The sequence below is a fragment of the Papio anubis genome, chromosome 4, assembly GCF_008728515.1.
Source record: "Papio anubis isolate 15944 chromosome 4, Panubis1.0, whole genome shotgun sequence".
NCBI lineage: Eukaryota > Metazoa > Chordata > Mammalia > Primates > Cercopithecidae > Papio > Papio anubis.
This window is the reverse complement of record NC_044979.1, coordinates 37,425,818-37,450,565: the sequence shown is the minus strand read 5'-3', so window position 1 is coordinate 37,450,565 and position 24,748 is coordinate 37,425,818. Positions and strand designations below refer to the sequence as shown.

Here is a 24,748-nt window from a genome sequence, read left to right as displayed (position 1 = left end):
TATGGGGTGAAGACTGGATGGAGATTAGCCAAAGAGGAGGACACCAGCCAAACTTTACCCTGAATATAATGCAATCTCTTGAATTATTTCAAGCAACAAAGGCAGTTTAAAAATTTTGCATTTCAGGAAGATGACATTAGCAACAACATGGAAAATAGATATACGGGTGGTCCATAGAACTGTAGCAGAGGAGACCCATTAAGGGTCAAGGCAATTCCCATGATAAAAGAACATAAAGACACAGATCAAAATAATATCCATTGAAATCAAGAAAAAAACAAATCAAGAAGAGAAAGTTGATATGAATATCTGGTGACCGATTGAATGCTAGAGGCAGTGAAGAGAAGGGAAACTTGGGTAACTGAAATGTCTGGCTTGGGCACCGAATGTTCCAAGCTCAACAATATTGAGGTTATTGGGGATGGAACAGTTTTTGGAATGATTTTTTTAAGTTCAATTTCAGCTGTTGGGTGAGTAACAACAAACCTGTCTAATAGTAGCTTAAACAAATAAGAGATATTTTCTTCTTATCCAATAAAAAGTCTAGAAGCAGACTTTTGCAGCAGATGAAGAACATCAGCACATATCAAAATGGTTTCAGAAGATCAAGGATGTCAGCACTAAAGTCTCCACAAAGTTTTTGGCCTTTCCTCCATAATTTAAGATAGTTGTTGTTCTTCCAGCTATCAATTTCCTGTTCCACAAGCAGAGAAGAAACAAGAAAGGAGAAAGGAACAGCCTCTGTACCAGAAAAACATAGACTTTCTCTGCAATTCCCTGCAAGTTTATACTTACATTTCCCTGACCAGAAATGTGTCAGTGGCCACTCTTGGCTGTAAGAAAAATAGGGGAGACATGTGATTAGTGTTCTCTTTAGGAGAGCAAAGCAAGGAAAAGTAAGATCAGAATGGGTTTTGACTCAACCTATGATATCTGTCATAGTTATATTGAAATTGAGGTACTTCCGAGACATCCAAGGGAGATGTCCAGGAAGCAGATGACTATGTGTCTGGAAGCCCTGAGACTGGCGTAGACAGGGATCCAGTTTGGGAGTCATGATCATTCAAGTTGTGGTCATGCCATGAAGATGGATGATATCTCCCAGAATGCAAAGTAAGAGCACTAAGGGCATAATTATAGAAAAGGTCAGACCTTAAGGGCTGGGTAACAGAAAGAATCTTCAAAGGAGTTGGTATTTGGTAATAAGTAGTGTTAACAAAAGCAAAAGGTGAGCATTTCCAGAAGTAGAAAAGAATGAGATGAAAAATACAAGTGAAACAAGCAAACTTTCACAGATGGAAGATTTACTTCGCTACAACATAAGAAGAGATATCTAGGCTTGGTTGTCTTATTGTCAGATAGAACAAATTTGAGCAAATTACTGTCTAATGGGTTCTAATTTTTTATGAATTAGAAGACAAGATCATCTAATGAGACCAACAGAGATGTAGAAATGAGGGAGCTTATGGAGAATGATGAAGGTTTGAAGTAGCCTTTGTGAAGAATGGGGAAATGTTCCAACTAAGATAATAGAACAAAGATTTTCAAGCAGTACTGAGAGACCATCAGGAAATGTGCCTGGCATTTATCTTTACATGTGTGTGATTTTTGCCAGTGTCACTGACTGGTATGTAGAACCTTGGATGGAGATAGGTTGGATCGTTTCAGGATTGGAGAGTTGCTGTGCACCATTAGTAAAATAAAAAAAGGAAGATGTGGATTGTTGAGGTATAGAAATGAACATTATAGACACAAATTGAAAGAGAGTTAGGAATCATGGGAATGGAAGTTCTGCATGACTGCAGAAGAGGCAGGAATAAGGTAGAAGAAAAGTATATTTTATTTGGAGAAAAGGAATTAGAATTTAAAATTACAGGTAGAGCATCGCCGGCTTGAATAAAATATTCTAGCATTTGAACAAAAATATTGTTGAATGAAATAGAATGACTCCATACAGACCTTTGATAGCAAATTGTGAAATGGAATGAATCACAATGACTAAGGTGTCCATTGGTATGTGGAAGCATAATTAAGATGTTGATAGAAGATTGCCACAAGGGAGGAGCCAGGTGAAATGAGCCACAGCAGAGGGTAACACAATGGAATAATGGTTTGAAAGAGGCAGTTGGAAGACAAGAGGAAGTAAACTTCCTGACTATGCAGGTGGCCTTCCCTGGAGATGGTTACAGAGAAAGAGGGCAAGTTGTCTTTTCCCACAAATTCACAGGGCAAGTTTTCTTTCCATTCACCTCACCTGTTCCCCGTGTGCCAGGATGGGTTTCTGGGAAGGTGAGGAGATGGAGGGAACATTGCATGAAGCCTTTGAGATTGTAGAAGGGTTTGCTTACCATGGATGGAGTAGCAGAAGATCAGTGAAATTGGATTAGAGGAGAGATGAATAGCAGGCCTTGCATTTTGGTCCATGCACAAGGGTGCTAAAGATGTGAGATGTGGTGGGATCTGATAGTGTCCAGGTTTCACGTGGCCTTGGGCTTAGTAAGTGTTCGGGCTCAAGAGAACCAGCAGATGCCTTGGATCAGCAGTTCAGCAGAACATTGGGGAAAATACATCATAAGATCTCAAATCTTACTTCAGGTGGGCTAAGAGTGAATTTATCTCCCCAGGAATGTCAGTTCTCAGGGGGAAAGGAACAGCCCTAGTCTGGAAGGGAGCACTCTGCCTTTCCAGTGGGAGCTGGCCATGCCAGAATCATCATGTTTTGAGAGATCGTTACTAACTTACTGGAAATGGCAGTAGCCCAGGGAAAGGAGAGGAAATGGGTCTCTTTGGAAGGAGCTACGTGCTGGAAGGAGTAATTGCATATTTTAAAATTTAGGTGGGCATTTAAAATTGTTTAGCCAGAGAAGGGAAAAATTCTTTCATCTTAGAGAAATAATTCCATGGGGTCAATAAAAGTAGGTAAGATTTAAAGACATAGATCAGCTCAAATAGTCCAATTCAGTATTGCTTTAAAAATGTAGCAATATCACTTTTAAAATGAGAAATATTACTCATTCTTTTGTGGACAAATAATTCTGTAAGGAATGAAATGTGTGTCCAGAAGAATAGATAATGAGAAACTTTGATCAGGCAGGAGGAAAAACCAAGAACATCATAATGAGTACAGTTAGTCACTCTAGCACCTCATGAAAAGTTAAGTAAATTTTTTAAATTATGTACTAAACATATTTACTTTGCACAGGTATGAAAAACAAAATTCCTGTTAAGTATATTGTTGCACTCAATTGAGAACTATGACAATCTACTCAGGAGTTTAGAGCTTCCTTTTGAAGTCTCCAACAAAATGATTCACTCTACGTATGAAGATTTCTGGAGCTAATGCTGTTTTATGCAACTCTGCTAAATACTACATTTTCTGTGTCTATAGATCTGTGGCTCCAAGAGATGACACTTAAGACCAAAAAAGAGCTGTTAGCTGGGCACAGTAGCTTGTGCCTATAGTCCCAGCTACTTGGGAAGCTGAGATGGGAGGACTGCTTGAGCCTAGGAGTTCAAGGCTGCAGTGATCCATGATGCTACCAGTGTACTCCAGCCTGGGTGACAGAGGAAGACTCTGTCTCAAAACAACAACAACAACAAAAAAAAAACTGTTTTTTTTTTTTTTTAAGTATCTAATGTATTCAATATGCCTAAACCTGACCAAATTGCTAATCATCCCAGTGACGAAAGAAATGAGAGACACTAATGAAAATTTTCCTGTTTTTTAATGTTATTACTATGATTAATCACTTTTAAGATCTAAATAAATACTCAGAAAGACTCATGTGGCATTTAAATTATAAGTTTCATAGACTCTCTGAGGAAGAGAGAAATTTGGTTGCATCTTATGTTTCTATAGGGGCTTGACCAAGTAGGAGTTTGTTTTTCATAGTAAAAAGTGTAGACGTAGCTCCACAGCATCACCTATATCCTAGGCTCATTCTACTTTTTCTCCCTATGGTTGCTTCATAGTCACAAGATGGTTGCTCATTCTCAGACTCACGTTCATATTCCAAGCAGAAAGAGGAAAAGAGTGATCAAGAAAAAGTGGCACCAGGAAAGTAAAACTTTTCCAGAACTCACTAGCTGGTGTTCACTTACATTTCTTTGACTAGAGCTATGTCTCCTGACTCCTTTTAGCTACAAGAGAGACTGGGAAATCAATTTTTTTAATGCTGGGCACATTACTCCAATAAAATACGGGTTTTTCTGCTAAAAGGAAGAAAGGACAATGGATAAGGTGTAGGTACCTAAGGCAGTCAGCATCAGGACTTGAGCTCACCTAATGCAATTCTTTGCCTTCTCCTCTCTCCAGCCTTCACCATTTTGTAATGAGAAATCTAGATCAAGTGACTTAGTGTCACACAGCCAGCTCATGACACAGCTGGAGCTAAAATTCACAAGTGAAACTCCCAGCACGGTGGTGTTCTTTCCTATGTATCTCACCATTGTCTTATTCCATAAAATGTACACAAAGCCTGCCCTGCTGTACTGATACCACCTTTTCTTCTCTTAACTCCCTCAGCTCTGTCAACCAGTCTCTGGACTTGGGTCTGCATTTGGCCATATGCTTTGGCTCATTCAACTTTCAGGGTAACATTGTTTGGCCACAGCTCAGAAGGTGATTAACCTTCACTCTAGTGAGCTGCCCTTGACTCTCCAAAATAGTGAACACTTTAATGGAAAGGCTTAAGATATGTAAACTGCAAACAAAGATTAACTACTAAGGGGAAATTCGATAGGAAGCACAGAATGCCATAGGATATTGTTTGGCCTAAACTGCAGAGAAAAGGGTATGACTCGAAATTTCATTTCCTTCAAAATCTACTGTCCTCCTCTTACTCTCTGCTTTGGTCTGTCCTTGGAAATATTGCTATTATTATTGTCTTACCTCAAAACGTACTGGTGTCACTGTTTAGTTAGAAACAACATTGCTGACTGACTATCTGTCACAGAGTAGATACCCAGTGGGAACCTCCATATGAAGGGAGAGACAGCACCATATTTCAGAACAATGCAAATGCAAAAACAACACGAGGTTCTAGGTAGCAGGAGTGGTCACCTGCCCAGGACAAGCCCTCAGCACACAAGTAGCAATATATCTTTCTGATTCATAGATACTTGCCAATTACATGTAGAGCTTCAACAGAAGAAACCAGTTAGGACTTTGGTATCTGTGATCTAGACTTTGTTTCTAATGCCCTTTGGATGAGTAGTGGCACATGATCACACACACACACACACACACACACACACACACACACCCCACAGAAATCTCAAAACAAGAATTTTCAAGAAAAGTTTAAATCCAAACTTTAAAAAATGTTTCAACATTATTTGCATGGGTATATATAAGCTAAAATATATTTTTATTAATAAATTGAACACAGCATCTCAGTCTGAAGTACTTAACATTTAGATGACATTATAGCATATAGAACTATAAACAGGTAAATACTTTGTATTTAAAAGTAATGTCCAACATGGTACCTCCTAGACTGAAGGACCAGCCAAGTCTCCAGCTGAGGTGATGAAAGTTGTTTATAATACTTCAAACTAAGATTGAGTTTCACAAGTACTAGAAGAATAACATTCTCCCTAAATAAAAAGTAAAGCATCCTAGATAGAGCTAAAGCCTCCTTGACATCCACTGCCAGTCCAGGAACACATTCTACAGGTAACTACCATCATCCAGATTTCCTTTTATTCTCTTAACAGAGACATACCTGTTCCCAAAAAATCAGTATTTAGTACAGTCTTGATTAAGTGAACACACACATACATGTGTGTATTTCAGATAGCATGAATTGTTCTCTAACTTTTGGGTGTTTTCTTATCCATATGTCTTGGAAATATCTCCATGTTAGTTAGTCCATTTAGATTTATCCTTATACATATCCCTTATGTTTTTCTAGAGTAGACCCTGAAGACTTCAGGGTTGCAGAGCCTCTGCACTTTTTATTTTGGTATAAACTGCCCTCCAAAGCAACTGAACTAACTTGCATTCCCATCAGCAATGTGTAATGGTAATTGCTTCTCATTGCTCTCTCTAACATTTGATATAAACATATTTTTGCAAGATGAGTCATGACACTTTTTTCTAGCCTTATAAAAGATCCAGTCTCCACTAAAAATAAATGGTTGGATAGATATCACACACATACACGGGTATACTAACAAATATCACTCATAGATGTTTATTCAGACTAGATCGCCCCACATTATAATAAACTTTGTGGTTTTTATTGCTTTATTATAATAAGCATCTTAATACAAATCATTTTTCTAATTTTAATCAGTATCTTAAACTACACGTTTTGTCATGAATTAAGAAATGAAAATACGTATACTGAATCAAGATTTTAAGTTCACTCACTCCATTCCTCTTGTTCCTTAATATCCTGGACCTTTTTGTATGAGATCTGGGATTCTGAGGTTAGGAGAGTTGAGAATATGAGAGAATGTAACCATAAATTGCTGATTAGAACCAGAGTTACACAGCAAAGAAGAGGTCAAATCCACTGTTTCTCTCCATTGTTGAGAATTTCTGATATAAAGAGGGACACAATAAAGTCTAACTTTTTATGCATCCAACAAATGTTTACTGTTTGCTATATGATAAGTACTGGTTCCATATGTGAGTGAAATAATTATTTGTTCCCATGGCACATTCAGTATAGTAGAAAAGACCCAGACAAATAACAAACAAACTGACAAACAGTTATCAAATGGTGAAGAGCATGAAGGAAACAAATGGGGTGCTGACATGAACAAAAGTAGGGAGACGTAATTGTGCTAGAGTTTCAGGAAGACCTTGCTGAGACCTAAAATGCAAGATGTCTCCATGCAAAATTAGGGGGAAAGCAATCCCAGTCGACATGATAGGATTTTAGCATGCCCTAAATTGTGATAGAGTGAGAGAACCCAGTGAGAAGAGTGGCAGTGGAACCACATGAAGTAGGATAGAAGGACATAGGACAAGTACAGGGCCAATAGCTTTGCAGAATAAGCTAAGAGAAAATGAGAGTGGTCCAGGCTGCAGGAGCAGCTCAGTGGGTGGGGCAGAGGAAGGAGAAGGAGAGAAGTTTCAGAGAGGCAATACACTATCCTTCTGTTCTACATCTGTCAGACTATTGAAAGCATTGCTTAGTATAGCACATGCCTCTATAATGATATTCAGTGCAGTGAAATGTTACTCACTGTTGTAAATATAAGAATGTGTTTTGAATAAAATACATGCATCTGATTCCACTCTGGTGTATCATGAATTCTTAAGAAAAGTTTGTTAAAAAATGAAATTCATCTGTTAAATTAAATTCTCTCCAAATAGTTCCCATTTCCTTTCTCACATTAACTGTCTTTTGCACTTGCTATATTGTCCTCTATTATAGTTTCTTTTGTTTTTAATGAGTTGACACAGATATATTTTTAAAGTAAAACTTGCATTCATTTTTTAAATTGACAGAACAATGACATGAATATCGATGTCAAAATAAAGATTAAATTGTTATCTACTTTTAGCACAAACAACTATTGATAAGCCAGCAGGGGAAGGATAAGGAATACTTGCTCCCTTTTATCCAAAAAGGTTATTTGCCACAGAAAATCTTATTTTTTAGATTTTAATATTATGGGTCAGGTTAATTAATATGACAACTAATATCTATTATTTTAATGCAGGATTGTGGTTTGCTGATTCATCCAGAGGAAACCTGTGGGTTACAGCCTATTTCTTCTGACTACATTGAAGCCATTTTACAGTCTGAACTAAAAAGATGTCCATCTGGGGACATGAAAGGTGACTATCACATTAGACACCACTTCTCTAAAAAAAGAATAATTTGGTATAGATAAGTATATGCTTATTTAAACTATCATTTTATAAAAAAATCAAGGGCATTACTTTTTATTGACTATGAACTATAAAACATAATGTAAGTGCATTATTTTAATATTTGAAATAATTTTAATAATCAATTATTTTCTTCTCCCCTTTTTGCCCAGTTAATCCATATTCATCTGCAGATCTGTTACCCATATTACTTCTGCCAGAGAGCCTTTCTTGAGCCTCTGATTTGTTTATTTATTATATAGTTTATAGCACTCAGTAATTTTCTTCCATAGCAGTTACCACAATTATTTAAATGACTAAGTATTGAATTAATTGTTTAATGTCAGTTTTCCCAGGATGTCAGTTTCATGAGGGCAGAGAGCCTGACTTGTTTGCGTTATACTAATTCATTTGGCACCGTAATTTGTACATAGTAGTTAGAAAATAAATATCTAGTGTGAACCAAAGAACTGCAGAGTATGCAAGTTCAGTTTTAAATTATTCCTTTTCACTAAAAAAAAAAAAAAAAAGTTAAGGGGCCCGATCACTAGTTTCCCTCATATATCAGTCATTTATAGAGGCAAGAAAATTGTGACATCAAATTTAATTACTGCGTTAAATCCTGCCTAAGCACTGAGCAGACCTGGAATGAGATACTTCTTTGGTGCCACTCTCAACATTCCCTATTTCTCTACTTCCCCAACAATCTTCTTTTAGTGGAGATGGTGGGGTCAAGCCAAAGTTGGGATTAAAATTGCCTTCAAAGCTATTAGAGGAACAGAGAGCATCTTCTCCAAATTTCCTGGTTACTGCTCTGTCCTCCTGACCCCAATTCTCCCTTCATCTAAAAAGTCTGAGAAAACACTCAGGAGCTTTTCTACCCTTGCCGTGAACTTCACACCACAGCTTGAATGGGAAATGAGTTTCCCAAATGGGCAGGACAAATTGCGATTTGGCATGCACGGTTAACAAACGTGGGTATGTCCCCATTCTTGAACATGTGTTCCAAATAATAAATTACAATCAGGGAATGGAGAGGGATTTACCCATTATGATGTGTCAGGTGGTGTGATTTGTGATTCTCTGCTAAATGAGATATATACTCTTCCATACAAAGGAGACACTGATGTGTCCAGTTAAATATTTTTTATCAGATGACAATTTATGAGAATTCATAAAACAATTCTATTCCTCCTACTTCAACTGCACCAAGGCAAAAGTTCTTCAACAAAAAGTTCAAGGTACATTACTGGGATTCTTTAAGAAGTGGCAGCTTGTTCTGTTCGCTCACTAAATGTACGCTAACTTATGTTGGGCTTTGTGCCTGGACATTGTGGGTGAGGCTGCCATAGAACAGTGGGCTTCTGGTACTTAAGGAGCTAGACCTCCTTAAAGAAGGCCCCAAATTGACTCACAAATCAAGGGCATGCTCCTTAGCCTGACAATTTGAAGCCTCCCTAATCTGGCCCATTTCTATATTTCCAGTCTTCTCCCAGCCTCTGCTTCTCTATGTTGACAGTGATCCTTTAGAACTTCAGGTTTTGTCCACACTGTTCCCTTTACCCACAAGTCCTCTTCCCATCTTTGCCCAACTTCTGATGCTGGAAGTCCTCTCCAGGAAGCCTTTTTTCACCACCAGATTCCCAGCTTAGCTTCTTCCCAGTATATCCGGGGCACATGTCTGCAACAGCACTTTACCACATTATGTTAAGTATTTACATGGTTCTCACTTAGTCTCCAAAACGAAATGATGTTCCCCAGGAAGAAAAGGAAGTGGCACAGGGCCCTTCATAGGGTGAAGCCGATAAAGATTAAAATATATATGCATTTATATTTTACCTGATATTTTTCTTTTTATGTTTTATAATTGATAAAATATATAAATATAGGAATATATATACAATATATATATTACAGTGTACTCATTAATGCATCAAAGGTGCATGAGCAATATGCTTTTACTGATGGCTTACCTAGATCACAGGCTTCTCTAGAGAAGAGATTGTCCCTTATCCATCTTCCAATGTCTAATATATGATTTTAAAATGATTGCTGAACTAAAACCAAGATCCAACCTCCCTCCCATCCACAGAAGACTATGAGCAGCCAGGGCACAATCACAACAACCAACTGTTCCATCCTCAAGCTCCAAAAGGCCCAAAGACTCAAAAACTTAACAAGTGAGGCCGGGATAGCAGTCTGCAAGAATGTATTATTTGCTGCTAGAGATGATTTCCTTCCTTAGCAGCAGGATTCCCTCCTACTGAAAGAAGTTGTTATAGTGGACCGAATTGGGAGAAAGTTTATTTAGGAGCTCTGGATTTAGTTTTAATGGCCAAAGATAGACTAATTTGAAAATCTTATTTTAAAAGCACATTACAGTTATTTGGCAAAACCAGATCTCTTTTTTTCGCTTTGCCTATGTATTGATCTCAAGATATCATTTTCAATAACATCAGCCATTAAACTTTTGAATGACTGTATTTTTTTAATTCTTAAATTGATTTCTATTTTTTAGGAAATACTTTAACTGTAAGATACAACCTATAATTAAATCTGTTGCTTAAGCAAAAAAAATAATTATTCTAATTAGGAAAAATAAAAATTTCTACAGTGGTCATTGAATGAGAATTAACTTTAAGGAAAATATTTCAGATTGCATTTTATGATATGTAAACAATTAAAAATATTATCCTACCTTATTTTAGCAAGAAATTATGACAACTTATACTTTAACACTAATATTGAAAATATAGATGGATTTTTTCTTCTTAAGTAAAAATGCTTTGTATTAGAACATTACAGAGTCAGGAATTAGCGTCAACATTTACATGATTTCCTGTCTCACCTCAACGCTAAACCAGAGTTGACCTTTTTTCCTCCGTTGTATCATTCAATCTGATTCACTGAAATGGCTGAAATCTAACTTGCATTAAATATAGAGCTATAATTATAAATCAAATGACTTCTCCCAAAAGACAATTTCATTCCTCAGAATGTTGTTTCCTAAAACGTATGTCACACTTTACTTCAGAAATCACAGCTTTGATTCATTCAGTGTTCAAATATATAACATAGAATTTATGGTACTTTTTTGGACAATTTTAGCAAAGAGCTGGTATTATTTAAAATGTCAAGAGCACCAGTTTTGCAGATGTTATACAGATGCCTATTGCAAGCAGTATTTAACTCACAATAAATAAAAGGAATTGTTAACCAATGCAAAAATGCAGAGTGATGGCTGTATAAATATAGAGTAGTATGAACCACTGGGGCCAAGTTTTCAGAGATCCAATCAGGCTTCCTTTTTATGTGCATGCGATTTCATGCCCACAAACTAATTGCACCCATATTTGAATCTTTGTGCACGCAATTAGCCACTTGTTTCTTCATCCTTGGCAGCAAGTGGCCAAAGTGGGCCTCAGTTTGTGCAAAATTAGCTGTCAGCAAGGTTGAGGGGTGGAGTGTCTGGAGTAGGGGTGGGATGCATATGCTCTGAGATTCTGAGATCTGATGAAAACTTAGCCCTTCAAAAGATTATTAAATAGAATCTCATTAGCAGAGACACATTTATGCCCTCAACATATCATTATCCTATTAGAAAGAAAATTAACAATCTTTGCTTAAACATAGTCTCTGTCAACACAGGAACTCGCTAAATAAATTCAGCTTTTTAAAATAAATTCATTATAACAATCAGTTTGTGAGTTTTCCTATAAGTGCTACCAAAGAGGCAGTGGGGCTGTATTTCATTTTCTGCTGATTATTTTGTGGTGACCTAGCCTAATATGATAAAAGGATAGGCAAATTGAAGACTCAGAGACCTCAGTTCTGGCTCTGTCATTAACAGCATGACCCCACTTCTGTTATTTAACTCTTCAGGCCTCAGAGTGCCTCTTCTGTTAAAAAAAAAAAAAAAGTGAGGGGGCAGGGAGAGAGAAAGGACACACCCTAAGTAAGGCCTCTTCTAACTCCATCCAACGTGATGCTACGAAGCCACTCAATGTGAACCTCTGTGAAGGAAAGACTATCATTTATCTAAGGAGATTTGCTGGAGAAATTCATCAACAAAGATTAAACTTTAGGCTGTGTCTACATCAAAGATGTGGAGGATGTTGGTTATTAATGACAAACCATGCTTGCCAGAACAGAATTAGAAAGCAAGATATATTCTGAATGAAAAAGAAGTTATAAAAGAGAATTGGATGGAAAAATAAGCACTTTTGAGGAGGATAATCTTTATTTTGCTGTTCAAAAACCAGCATCCCTCCAAAATTTTCTGTGTTGTTTCTTTTAGCAGTACTGCCATTCTGTATAACCAGAAACTTCAGAAACATCTTTCACATAGCAGACCCTCTTTTTCTCCAATATATGCAGCCAGTTCTTCATTCTCACTCCCGTCAGGCCCATCTCTTCACTGTACCTAAAGTGTCACTCCTTCCACGTCTTCAAATCTTATCTGTCCCTAAAGACCTGTTCACATTTTATTTGCTTCATGGACCCTTCTGGAACACTCTGACTTCCATGACTCTTTCTCTATTTTGAACAACTGTGGCTCTCTGAGAGTAGAGGTGGGAAAATATATAAAATATATATGTTGACTATTAGGGAATCAGGCACTAGGGCAGGTGTTATACATATTTTCCTTATAGAGAAGTAAATTTAATCATGAAAAGATTAAGTAATTTGTCCAATTTAAATAGTGGGTTTTAGCCTTGGCAGCATATTGGAATCACCAAAGAAGCATTAAAATATACTGATGCCTGAGCTCCATCCCCACTGATTGTGATTCAGTCAGTCTGGGGTACAATGTGGGCATGGGAATTTTTAAAAGCTTTCCACGTGACTCTCATATATAGTCAATGTTGAGGTTCGCAGGACCAGTTGGAGATAGAGCCCAGGTGTGTGTGGTCTCCAAAGCCCCAACTCTTTGACAACCACACAGACATTTTTACTCCATTATGTGTTGCTTGTTATGATGCTCTAGTTATTATATTATGTATAAATTATAACCTTCTAACCTGATTATAAATTTTTGAGGTGTAGCATTATAGTTAAGAGCATGGACTCTGGAGCTGACTGCCCTGCTCAAATCCTAGTTCTACCACCTACTAACTAGAGGATCTCAGACAAGTTCCTGAGCCCTGGTTAAGGAGATGATAACAGGGTTGTTGATGTTTAAATATGTTGATAAATTAAAGTTTTTAGAATATTCCTAGCATTTGGGAGGTTCTGAAAAATGTTAACTGTTTTTTAAAACTTATTATGATATTTTAACACCAGTAATGCCTCACACTTCAACAGAGTATATACTTACTGTATTAAACTTAAATCCTTCTAGAGAGTCATATGTATACGGAGACATAAAGGTTAATTTATCATTCCTGAAATTGCTTAGAAAGTACCTAGTAAATAGACATTTAATAAAGCAGTTTTCTGGAATTCTCATTACATGTAAAAATCAAAGAAAAGAAAAAAATTGTGGTAAGAAGAACAAATGAGTCTGCATTCCTTTTGAAGTTTTGTATTTCTCTTCCAGTTGACATTGTACCCTGCAAAGTTATTGTATATTTTCTTTCTGTTCCTGGAATTCATAATTTTCTCATCTCCTTTCCCTCTGATTTTCTTTTATCTCTTCCAGTTTCTCTCTCTTAATATACCTACACTTCTTTCTCTTTCTGTGCTCAATCAGTAAGAGCCATAAACTATATTCTCTTTCATATTTTATTATTTATAACTATTTCCACACACACAAACACATTCACAATTCTAACATCCCTGAAGCCATGAATATAAAATGCACTATATCCATCTCCCAAAAACAGAAATCCTTTCCACTAAACTTCATATAACACCAGATACCATTATTAGCAGTACCACTAATCAAAGCCAGAATGGACAAAGTTTTTAAATTTTTTTCTTTCTAACTCAAGAACTGAGTGATTTTTAGCCCCTCATTTTTGAAGGGTAAATATATACTAGTAACATGAGCAAGATATTTAGGGTAAGGAGAGTGATTATCAGAGACATCATTGTATACATTCTCCAACAAGGAGAGAAATAACCACTCCATATTTGTTTATATGATGTGCTATGTTCACACTTAATTCCTGAAAAGATGAACAAGGAAAAAAATTATATTTTTCTACCACATTATTAATGTATCCACTCACACTAAAAGCTGAAGTGTTTTGCATGAATGTTATTCTATCAATAAAACAGGAAAGATCTTAAACGCATAGAGAATATTCATTTATTTTATAAACATTTGCTAAAGCTTGGGACCTACTTTCTACCTGAACTCTGTTAGTAACAAAAGATAAATACAATATTGCAAATGTGTCTTAAATACATTACTCCATTACATCCTTACACCAATCATGTGAGAATAGTACACACCTCATCTAACAGATGAAGAAATTCGGGCAACAGCTAGAAAGAGGTGAAGAGATTCACACCAAAAAGGCCATCAATCAAATCAAAGAAAAATAACTAATCTTCAAAATAATAAATTATCATACTGAAGTAGTTCTCTTGTATCTTAAATCTCTTGAGAGCAGGGAATAGATCTATTATACTATTGGATGGAGAACCTATGCATGTGTTAGGCTAATAAATATTTGAGGCTAATTGCCAATTTGGGGGGCTCCCAATCTATTAATGCTTTGGTCCTACTTAAGTACTCAATGTACTGTTTAAAAATAAGCAATGATTGAGTAATACTTAGATTTTTAATAAGTATAAGGTTTCATGGAACAGAGCTCATACTTGATTTCAGCATGAAATGTGTTATTTCAGAACATTACTTAGTGTTGCTATTCTATTTGGTTGGCAGGAAGCCATGCCTTCATTATTCCACTAGATTTAAAGGATAAGGATGGTCTTATTATAATTTCTGAAATGGTGTGCCGTAGCTGAATTTTAAAGTTACTTACAAATTATAATTTCATCAGCAGAAACAGAACCAAAGAAAGTTTTGCCATCTATTCCAGGCCAGTGGATCGTGCCTTGCCTTAGTTGTTCAGACAACAGGACGTGTGACTGGAGAGAAGTAACCTGGCAGCCCCACAACTGCCAATATGGTGTCCTAACTAAGCCTCAACTCCAGCAGTGCCTGGGAGGAAGGAAGGTAGGTTCTGGATCTAGTGGGGGAAGCCTTTAATGTATGCCACCTGAAGTACTAAAAGTCATACAGTTGTATCTACTAGACCAATTCCTGCTGTCTCACAGCAGAGGAAAACTAACTGAATGCAATTTGGCTTTTCAAATCATGTATAGATGTTATCATAGAATAGCCTGAACAACTCCTGCTCCAAATGTTCAGTTTTCTCCAAGTAACTCTATTTGACAGATGGAGGATATTAAAGTCTTGTCCTATGCTGACCCGATTCCATGCTGTTTTCTCAGCACAAATTGGTAGGAGCTTGCCACGTCAACTGACAGTTGGCAGTTGAGAGCAGCTGGCCTTGTCAACTGCAGCTCTGGCAGGCACTGCTGTGAAAACAGACATCTGCAGCTCAGCACAGGAAATCAAAAGGTCCTGCATGCAAGACTCACTTCTAGAGCTTTCCAAGTGCATGGCATTGTTTTTACGCACTAACCTTACTGATCTTCTTTCACATTCCTGGGCAGGTCTCACATGGACCTCACTTGGCTGATTTTTCCTTTAGTGAGGCTTCTAAACTGATTTCTGGGACATGCAGTGTCTTCTTGCTAGGCATGCTCTGACTAGGTAGAGTCTGGCAGAACTCTCGGATATGCAAAATGGGCACATAGACCGAGATGCTTGGTTAATATCAAGTAAGTAATCCTTAACCCGATTTTCAAAGTGCTTTTTATTAGATGGACATTTCCTTATACAGTTTGTAAGCTCTCACACATGAGCGAGACTGATTTCAAAAGCTGATTTTTCACAAAGCTCTATTAAAACACATAGAAAAAAAGCACTGGGCGGAAGGTATGCCAATTTACTAGCAAATAGTTAAAGAAGAATAACAGGAGATGAAGGGCAGGACGGGAAGATGGACATCTTCTTCATGGTGATTTCAATATAGATGTTCCAATTTTCATGACTGAGAATATCTCTAAAGATCAATCGGTAGTGTTAGTTCCTTTTTTTAAAAAAAATAAGGCAAGAAAATCATTTAGAAACATTTTGCAGTGTTATTAATTGAGCATTGATTTTGTGCAAGAAACTGATTTCTTACACTTTAAATCCCTCCAGATTGTAAGCTTCATGAGAGCAGGGTCCACTGCCATAATCTCATTGTTGAGCTTCATTTTTGACACAGGATAGTAACTTAATATTTGTTGAGTAAATGAATAAATTAAAAATGTATTTATTCCTAATCACAGCTAAGGTAGACATTATCATATCTTCTTTCTAATTAAGATAATTAAAGCTCAGAGAGATTGAGTAATTCACTGATAATCATACATGTATGGGAGTGGCTACTCTACGAGCATTATTTATTTATTTTTTTAAGATGGAGTCTCACACTGTCACCCAAGCTGGAGTGCAATGGCGTGATCTCGGATCAATGCAACCTCCACCTCCCAGGTTCAAGCGAGTCTCCTGCCTCAGCCTCCTGAGTAGCTGGGATTACAGGCGCCCGCCACCACGCCTGGCTAATTTTTTGTGTTTTTAGTAGAGATGGGGTTTCACTATGTTGGCCAGGCTGGTTTCGAACTCCTGACCTCAAGTGATCCACCCACCTCGGCCTCCCAAAGTGCTGGGATTACAGGTGTGAGCCACCGCGCCCAGCCCTCCACAGGCATTTTAAACCATCAACTTGGATAATCCAGCCTCCATATCCTATAAATGTTGCACTGGGAGCAATGACAGTAGCTGTTGCCATACAGCCAGACTTCTCTAAGCTCAGAATACCATTCTGACCTCAGAATTTAGAGTGTTCAGAAAAATTCCAAGAAACTGTCACAGTCTATTAACCTGAAAAGCAATAGATGTTCATTTAAGTTCATCACTAAATTCTGCGGTTTTGGGCATGACACGTCTTGTTTCTCAGGCTCATTTTCTTCATCTGTAAAATAACCCTCTGTGGTAGATTAATCAACTTTGTAAAAAGCTAAAGGCCCTCTTCCCTGTTTGTCTTAGCTCGAGCTGCTATAATAACATACAATAGACTGGGTGACTTAAACAACAGACACTTATTTCTTACAGTTCTGGAGGCTACAGAGTCCTAGATCAGGGTGCCAGCATGGTCAGGTTCTAGGGATAGCCCTCTTCCTGGCTTCTGTTGACTGCCTTCTTGCTTTGTCATCACACAACAAAGAGAGAGAAAGAGTTTTAGTCTCTGAATCTTCTTATAAGGAAACAAATCCCTTCATGAAGCCTCTATCATTATGACCTTATCTAAACATGATGACCTCCTAGAGACCCCTGCCTCCTAATAGCATCACATTGGAGATTAGTATTTCAACATATGAATTTGGAGGAAACATAAACTTTCAGCCCACAACATTACCTTTACTAATTTCTAGGCTGATTATTAGTAACTCTACAAAGGAGTGGTTAAAAAAAAAAAAAAAAAAAAGATCGTTTTTCATACCTGTTAACGAGAGAGGGTTTGCAAAGTTTGAAAATAGAAGTCCATGCTTAGATGAGACTTCAGAAGACCAGTTAGCTCACTGCACAGCAAAGGGGCTTATCTTTGTGACTCTCCTAGTTTGTAGGTGTTCTTCAGAACTTGCATGCTCAGAAACTCAAATTTGCCAGCACACTGCCAATAGGTCTAAATAGCCTGATGTATTTATCAAGGCACTAATTTATTGTATATGCAAAAGGGAAACATTATCCATTTTTAACAGAGAAGTGGCATAATCAGCACTAGAAGGGCCATGCCACAGCAGTATGGAGGCTCTCTATGGGTAATAAGAAATAGATGCTAGGAAGGCAGAGGCTGTGTAATGGGAAAATTCCAACATGCATAATTGAGGAGGCAAAGCAATTATAGACTATATCCAGAATAATCCCATTGATGTAAAAACCAATGCATATCTATAAACATGTTTACATACATAGAGAATTTCTTGAAGTCACAAACAGTTAAGAGTAATTTCATAGGTGGAGAGGAATAGGAGAGGGGTAGGATGCAAAATAAAAATACAGGATCCTGTGTTCAAAATTTATTAAGAGTTTCAAGACAACAGTAGAACAAAAGGTGAACACGAGGGCCAGTGACATAGCCAAGAAATGCCTGAGAGAGATCAAAGTTTCAAGTAAACCAACATTTGGACATATCTTTGGAGAGAAAATGCAAAGAGCAGATGGCAACACAGATGCTAAGGCTGAGGAGGGAGGAGGCTGGTAACCCTGTCCAGGGTACCCAAACACTGGGGCTAGTTCCCAGGCCTGAATGGGTCCTGGGGAATGGGTGAGTGAAGGAACTGTGGGACTACCCACACTTGCTGTGGACCTCTGGATTCCTGGCTACAGGGGACCCAACGTACCCTATGGACATTTGAGCTGACAGGGGAATCTGTCCAGAGAGTAGACATAAATGGTACCTGAACCAGTGCAGAAACAGGAGCCTTAGTGCACGACACATCTCTGGCGGAACCTGGCTATAGGCACCCATCCCCGCAAGGTTCCCTATCTCCATCCAAGAAATTTTAGCCCCAGCCTATTGCTTGGCCAGAAGAAAATGGGGTCAACTTCCCCATGGGACTGGGGCACATCTGTTCTGCAGGCCCTCCTCCACACCCTGCCTGGCTTCTCACAGGAACATGTGCACAGCAGCCTCCACTGCACAGCTGGATGCTTTGCTCCACCTGATTATGTTCCTGATGGCCTGGGAGCACTTTAGATCCCCTAGCGCACGTGGAACCTAATTCCAAGGGTTCAAAGGATAAAGCCACTAGCTGATCCTGGTGTCCCAGGCTGCAGTGTGCAGCTCAAGAGTGCTGAGCCAAGATCTGTGGCCAGCACTCAAGTGGAAAACAAACCCACACTCTCAGAGCACTAAGAGGGATGAGATGTGTGGTTTCATGGGCTGGAACAGGAGCAAGGCATGCCTCCCTCCACAGGACCAGCCTGGAAAGAATGTGGCCTATCTCCTTGCTGGAGCCTCTGTTCAGGGAGCCCCACAGCTTGGATCACCTAACAAAAGAAATGCAGACACAGTACCAGTGAGTAAAGGGGGCTCCCAAAGGTGTAGGAGTAGAACTAATGAGAGAAAAGTCACCTCTCTCTGCACTGTACTGCAAAGCATGGCTGGAAACTTGAGTAAATACAGAGGAGCCCTGTGACTGAGTAAGGGCCTAACACACATTACTCTTACATGCCATCTACTGGATCATAGCCCAAACTGCCACACCAAAAAGAGTTTGCTAATATAGCACCCTGTGAAACAAACAAACAAACAAACAAAAAAAGCATTAAGCCACAAATAAAGATGCTGTACAGAGCCTTTACCCTTTCAAAACATCCAGAAATAAAGCCAAGTGACTATACTCAACTCACAACATATTTAAAGGAACACTAACACTCCCAAATAGGAAAGAATCAGCCCAAGAATTCTGGCAATTTAGAAACCAGAGTGTCCTCTTACCTCAAAATGAGTGCACTAGCTCCCCAGCAATGTTTCTTAATCAGTATAAAATGACTGAAATGATAGACATAGAATTCAGAATATGGATGTCAAAGAAACTCATCAAGATTCAATAGAAAGTTGAAACTCAATTCAAGAAATCCAGTAAAATAATCCAAGAGTTCAAAGATGAAATAGCCATTTTCAGAAAGATTCAAATTTAACTTCTAGACTTGAAGAAATTCACCGTAAGAATTTCATAATACAATCAGAAGTATTAATAGCAGAATAGACCAGGCTGAGGAAAGACTTTCCAAACTCAAAGACTGGTTCTTTGAATCAACTCAAACAAAAATAAAGAAAAAAGTATTTTAAAAAATTAAACAAAAACTCCAAGAAATATGAGATTATATAAAGAGAACAAATCTGCAACTCATTGGCCTTCCTGAGAGGGGAGAGATAATAAACAACTTGGAAAATACATTTGATGATATAGTTCATGAAAATTTCCCTAATCTCATGAAAGAGGTTAACATGTGTATTCAAAAAATATGGAGAACTCCAGCTAGATACTCTATGAGACGACTGTCCCCAAAGAACATTCTCATCAGATTCACTAAGGTCAATACAAAAGAAAAAATTTTAAAGGCAGCTAGAGTGAAGAGTCAAGTCCCATACAGAGGGAACCCCATTAGGTTGGCAGCAGACCTTTCAGCAGAAACCTTACAAGCCAGGAGAGATTAGGGGCCTATTTTCAGCATCCTTAAAGAAAAGAAATTCCAACCAAGAATTTTATATCCCACTAAAATAAACTTTATAAGGGAAGGAGAAATAAAATCATTCTCAGATAAGCATACACTGAGGGAATTTGTTTCAAATAGACCACGAGCATTATAAGAGGTCCTTAAGGGAGTACTGAACATGGAATTAAAAGATCGGCACCTGCTACCACAAAAACACACTTAAGAACATAGCTCACTGGCATTATAAAGCAACTACACAATATAGTCTATATAACAACCAGCTAATAAAATGATGAGAGGATCAAAATCTCACATATCAATACTAACCCTAAATGTAAATGGGCTAAATGACATATTTAAAATGCACAGAGTAGCACCAAGTAGCACTTGGGTACAAAGATAAGACCCAACCATTTTCTGTCTTCAAGAGACCCATCTTGATGTAAGAATACACACAGGCTCAAAGTAAAGGGATGAAGAAAGGTATACCATACAAACAAAAAAGAGCAGGAGTTGCTATTTTATATCAGATACAATAGACTTTAAACCAATAAAAATTAAGAAGGACAAAGAAAGGCATTATATAATAATAAAGAGTAAATCCAACAAGGAGATTTAACTATCCTAAATATTTACATACCAAATATTGGAGCACCCAGATTCATAAAACACGTTCTTGTTGGCCTATGAACAGATTTAGACACAATAATAGTGGGAGACTTTAACACCCCACTGACAGCATTAGACAGATCTCCAAGGCAGGAAACTAACAAAGAGACTCTGGACTTAAAATCAACACTTGACCAATTGGACCTAATAAGCATCTACAGAACACTCCACCCAACAACCACAGAATATATATTCTTCTCATCTACACATGGAACATATCCTAAGATTGACCACATGCTTGAACATAAAGCAAATCTCAATAGATTCCAAAAAAAATTAAATCATGCAAAGCACATTCCCACACCACAGTACAATAAAAACAGAAATCAATATCAAGAAAATATCTTAAACCTACCCAAATACATGGATATTAAACAACTTGCTCCTGAATAACTTTTGGAAGAAGAATGAAATTAAGGCATAAATTTAAAATTTGTTTGAAATTAATGAAAATAGGAACTGAATTACCAAAATATCTGGAACACAACTAAAGTTGTGTTAAGAGGAATGTTTATAGCACTAACCACCTTCATCAAAAAGTAAGAGCGATCTCAAATTAAAACTATAACTTTACACCTAAAGGAATTAGAAAACAGAGAGCAAACTAACCCAAAACCTAGCAGAAAAAATAAACAACTAATGTTAGAGAAGAACTGAACAAAATAGAGATGTAAAAATCCTTACAAAAGATCAATGAAAACAGAAGTGGATTCTTCAAAGAGATAAGTAAGATTGATAGACTGCTAACTACATTAACAACAAGAAAACAGAGATCCAAATAAGTACAATCATAAATGACAAAGATGATATTAGAACTGATTCCACAGAAATACAAAAGATCCTCAGAGAATAATACTATGAATAACTCTATGCGCAGAAATTAGAAAATCTAGAGGAAATGGATAAATTCCTGAAAACACACAAACTCCTAAAATTGAAAAGGAAGAGATCAAAATTTTGAATAGACCAATATTGAGCTCTGAAATTGAATCAGTAGTAAAAAAAAAACCTACCAACCAAAACAAGACATGAACCAGATGGATTCACAGTCAAATTCTACCAGATGTACAAAAAAGAATTAGTACTAATGCTACTGAAACTATCCCAGAAAATCAAAGAGGAGGGATTCCTTCTTAACTCATTACATGAAGTTAGCATCAGCCTGATACCAAAATCTGGCAGAGACACATGAAAATAGAAAACTTTAGGCCAGTTTGCCTGATGAACATAGATGCAAAGATTCTCAACCAAATACTAGCAAACCGAATTCAGCAGCACATCAAAAAATTAATATACTACAACCAAGTAGACATTATTCCTGGGATGCAAGGCTGGTTCAATGTATGCAAATCAGTAAATGTGATTCACCACATAAACAGAATGAAAGCAAAAAGTCACATAATCATCTCAATACATATAGAAAAAGCTTCTTATAAAATTCAACATTCCTTCATGATAAAAAACTCTCAACAGACTAGGCATCAATTGAAAGAAGACACTTCAAAATAATAAGAGCCATCTATGACAAACCCACAGCTAACATCATATGGAATGGGCAAAAACTGGCATTATTCCCCTTGAGGACTGGAACAAAACAAGTATACCTACTCTTACGACTCCTATTCAACATAGTACTGGAAGTTCTAGCCAGAGCAATCAGGAATGAGAAAGAAATAAATGGCATCAAAATAGGAAAAAATGTCAAACTATCTCTCTTTGTTAACGATATGATTCTACACCTAGAAAACCCTAGAGACTGCCAAAAGGCTCTTAGAACTAATAAACAATTTTAATGAAGTTTTAGGATACAAGATCAATGTACAGAACTCAGTAGCATTTTTATACACCAATAATGTCCAGGCTGAGTCAAAAAAGAACGCAATCCCATTTACAATAGCCACAATGAAAATGAAATACCTGGGAATACAGATAAGCAAGCTGGTGAAAGATCTCTATGAGGATGACTTCAAAATACTGCTGAAAAAATCAGAGATGACATAAATAAATGGAAAAACCTTACATGTTCATGGATTGGAATAATTAATATTGTTAAAATCGCCATACTGCCCAAAGAAATTACAGATTCAATGCTCCTCCTATCAATCTGCCAATGTCACTTTTCATAGAATTGGGAAAAACTATTCTAACATTCATATGGGACCAAAAAAGAGCTCTAATAGTTAAAGCAATCCTAAGCAAAAAAACAAAGCTTATGCCAAAGATATAACTACCCAACTTCAAGCTATACTGTAACGCTGCAGTAACCAAAACAACATGGTACTGACTGAAAACCAGACACATAGACAAATGGAAAAGAATAGAAAACTCAGAGATAAAGCTGCACATCTACAACCATTTAATCTTCAACAAGGCCAGTAAAAGCAAGCAATGATGAAAGGCTCTTTATTCAATAAACGGTGCTGGGATAACTGGCTACACATATGCAGAACAATGAAACTGGACCCTTATTTTTCACCATATACAAAAAATATTTCAAGATATATTAAAGATTTAAATGTAAGACCTCAAGCTATAAAAATCCTTTAAGAAAACAGCAATAAGATACCATTTCATACCAATGAGAATGGCTATTACTGAAAAGTCAAAAAACAACAGATGCTGGAGAGGCTGCAGAGCAAAAAGAACACTTATACACTATTGGTGGGAATGTAAATTAGTTCAGCCACTGTGGAAAGCAGTTTGGAGAATTCTCAAAGAACTTAAAACTGAGCTATCATTTGACCCAGCAATCCCATTACTGGGTATATTTATTTATTTATTTCCTTCCCAAAGGAAATAAATTGTTCTGCCAAAAAGACGCATGCACTCGTATGTTCATCACCACATGAGCAAAGACATGGAATCAACCTAGGTGCCCTTCAGTGGTGAACTGGATAAAGAAATGTGGTACATATATACATACCATGGAATACTACAGCCATAAAAAGAACAAAATCACATCCTTTGCAGAAACGTGAATGTAGCTGGAGGCCATAATTCTAAGCAAATTAACACAGGAACAGAAAATAAAATACTACATTTTCTCACTTGTAAGTGAGAGCTAAACATTAAGCACACGTGGACATAAAACATGGGAACAATAGATGCTACAGACTGCTGGGGATGAAGGGGAGGGGCCATAGGTGGAAAAATTACCTATTGGGTACTGTGCTCACTATCTGCATGACAAGGATCCGTATCCCAAACCTCAGCATCATACAATATACTCATGCAGCAAACCTGCACACATACCCCCATATCTGCAATAAAAGTTGAAGTTTGGGGGAAAAAAGACAATAGAAGAGCAATGAACCAAGCATAGGACCCTTCAAAGCATGTGGCCCTGGAAGACCATCCAGGTCACATGCTCATGAAGCCAGCTTGGGTGGTAAAGCATAGTTGGTTAGGCATGAAGAGATATTTTTAAATATTTCTGTATGATTTTCATTTTTACAATGTGTGAGCATTGTTTTCTTAATCTAAAAGTCTATATTTGAAAAGGTTGTATAAATTAGAACCAAGGCAGAGGCAGTGGAAATGCAGAGGAGAGAGCCTGAGAAAGCTATTTTTTAATTCAGAATCACAGGAGTTAGCCATAAACAGTCAGTTGCATACACTCATATTCCACACAGCACAGAGATAATTGTGTAAACATTCACAAATACAACTATGACTAGCACTTATTTTAAGAAAGCTTCACTTATGAATAGGAGTAGGTGAGCAAAGGGTTTTCCCGGTACATCTATTTCTTACTTTCCATGAGAATAATAAAAATAAACAAAACCGTCCTGTAATTTTCTCTTTGGGAACATATTAAAGTGAATTGTCTCTCTCTGAAGAATTGAATTAAAAGGCAATGGAATTTAGCCAGGGCATTGAGAATTATTAGAAAGTTAGGCCTTCGAATAGTGTTCTGCTTTCTTTAGAATCTCCAAGTAGTAATTTCTCTCAGTTGA

General features: G+C 37.3%; 1 protein-coding gene across 7 annotated transcripts in view; it reads left to right on the top strand.

The window, feature by feature from the left end:
* CPED1 (cadherin like and PC-esterase domain containing 1) overlaps positions 1 to 24,748 on the top strand; it is a 308,960-nt gene that overhangs the window by 240,322 nt on the left and 43,890 nt on the right. For all 7 annotated transcript variants that reach the window (XM_017957126.3, XM_009203765.4, XM_003896508.5 and 4 more), the window contains 2 exons: positions 7,681 to 7,798; positions 14,824 to 14,960. In XM_017957126.3, coding sequence (XP_017812615.2) covers positions 7,681 to 7,798; positions 14,824 to 14,960 — 255 coding nt within the window. The remainder of the gene's footprint in view (positions 1 to 7,680; positions 7,799 to 14,823; positions 14,961 to 24,748) is intronic.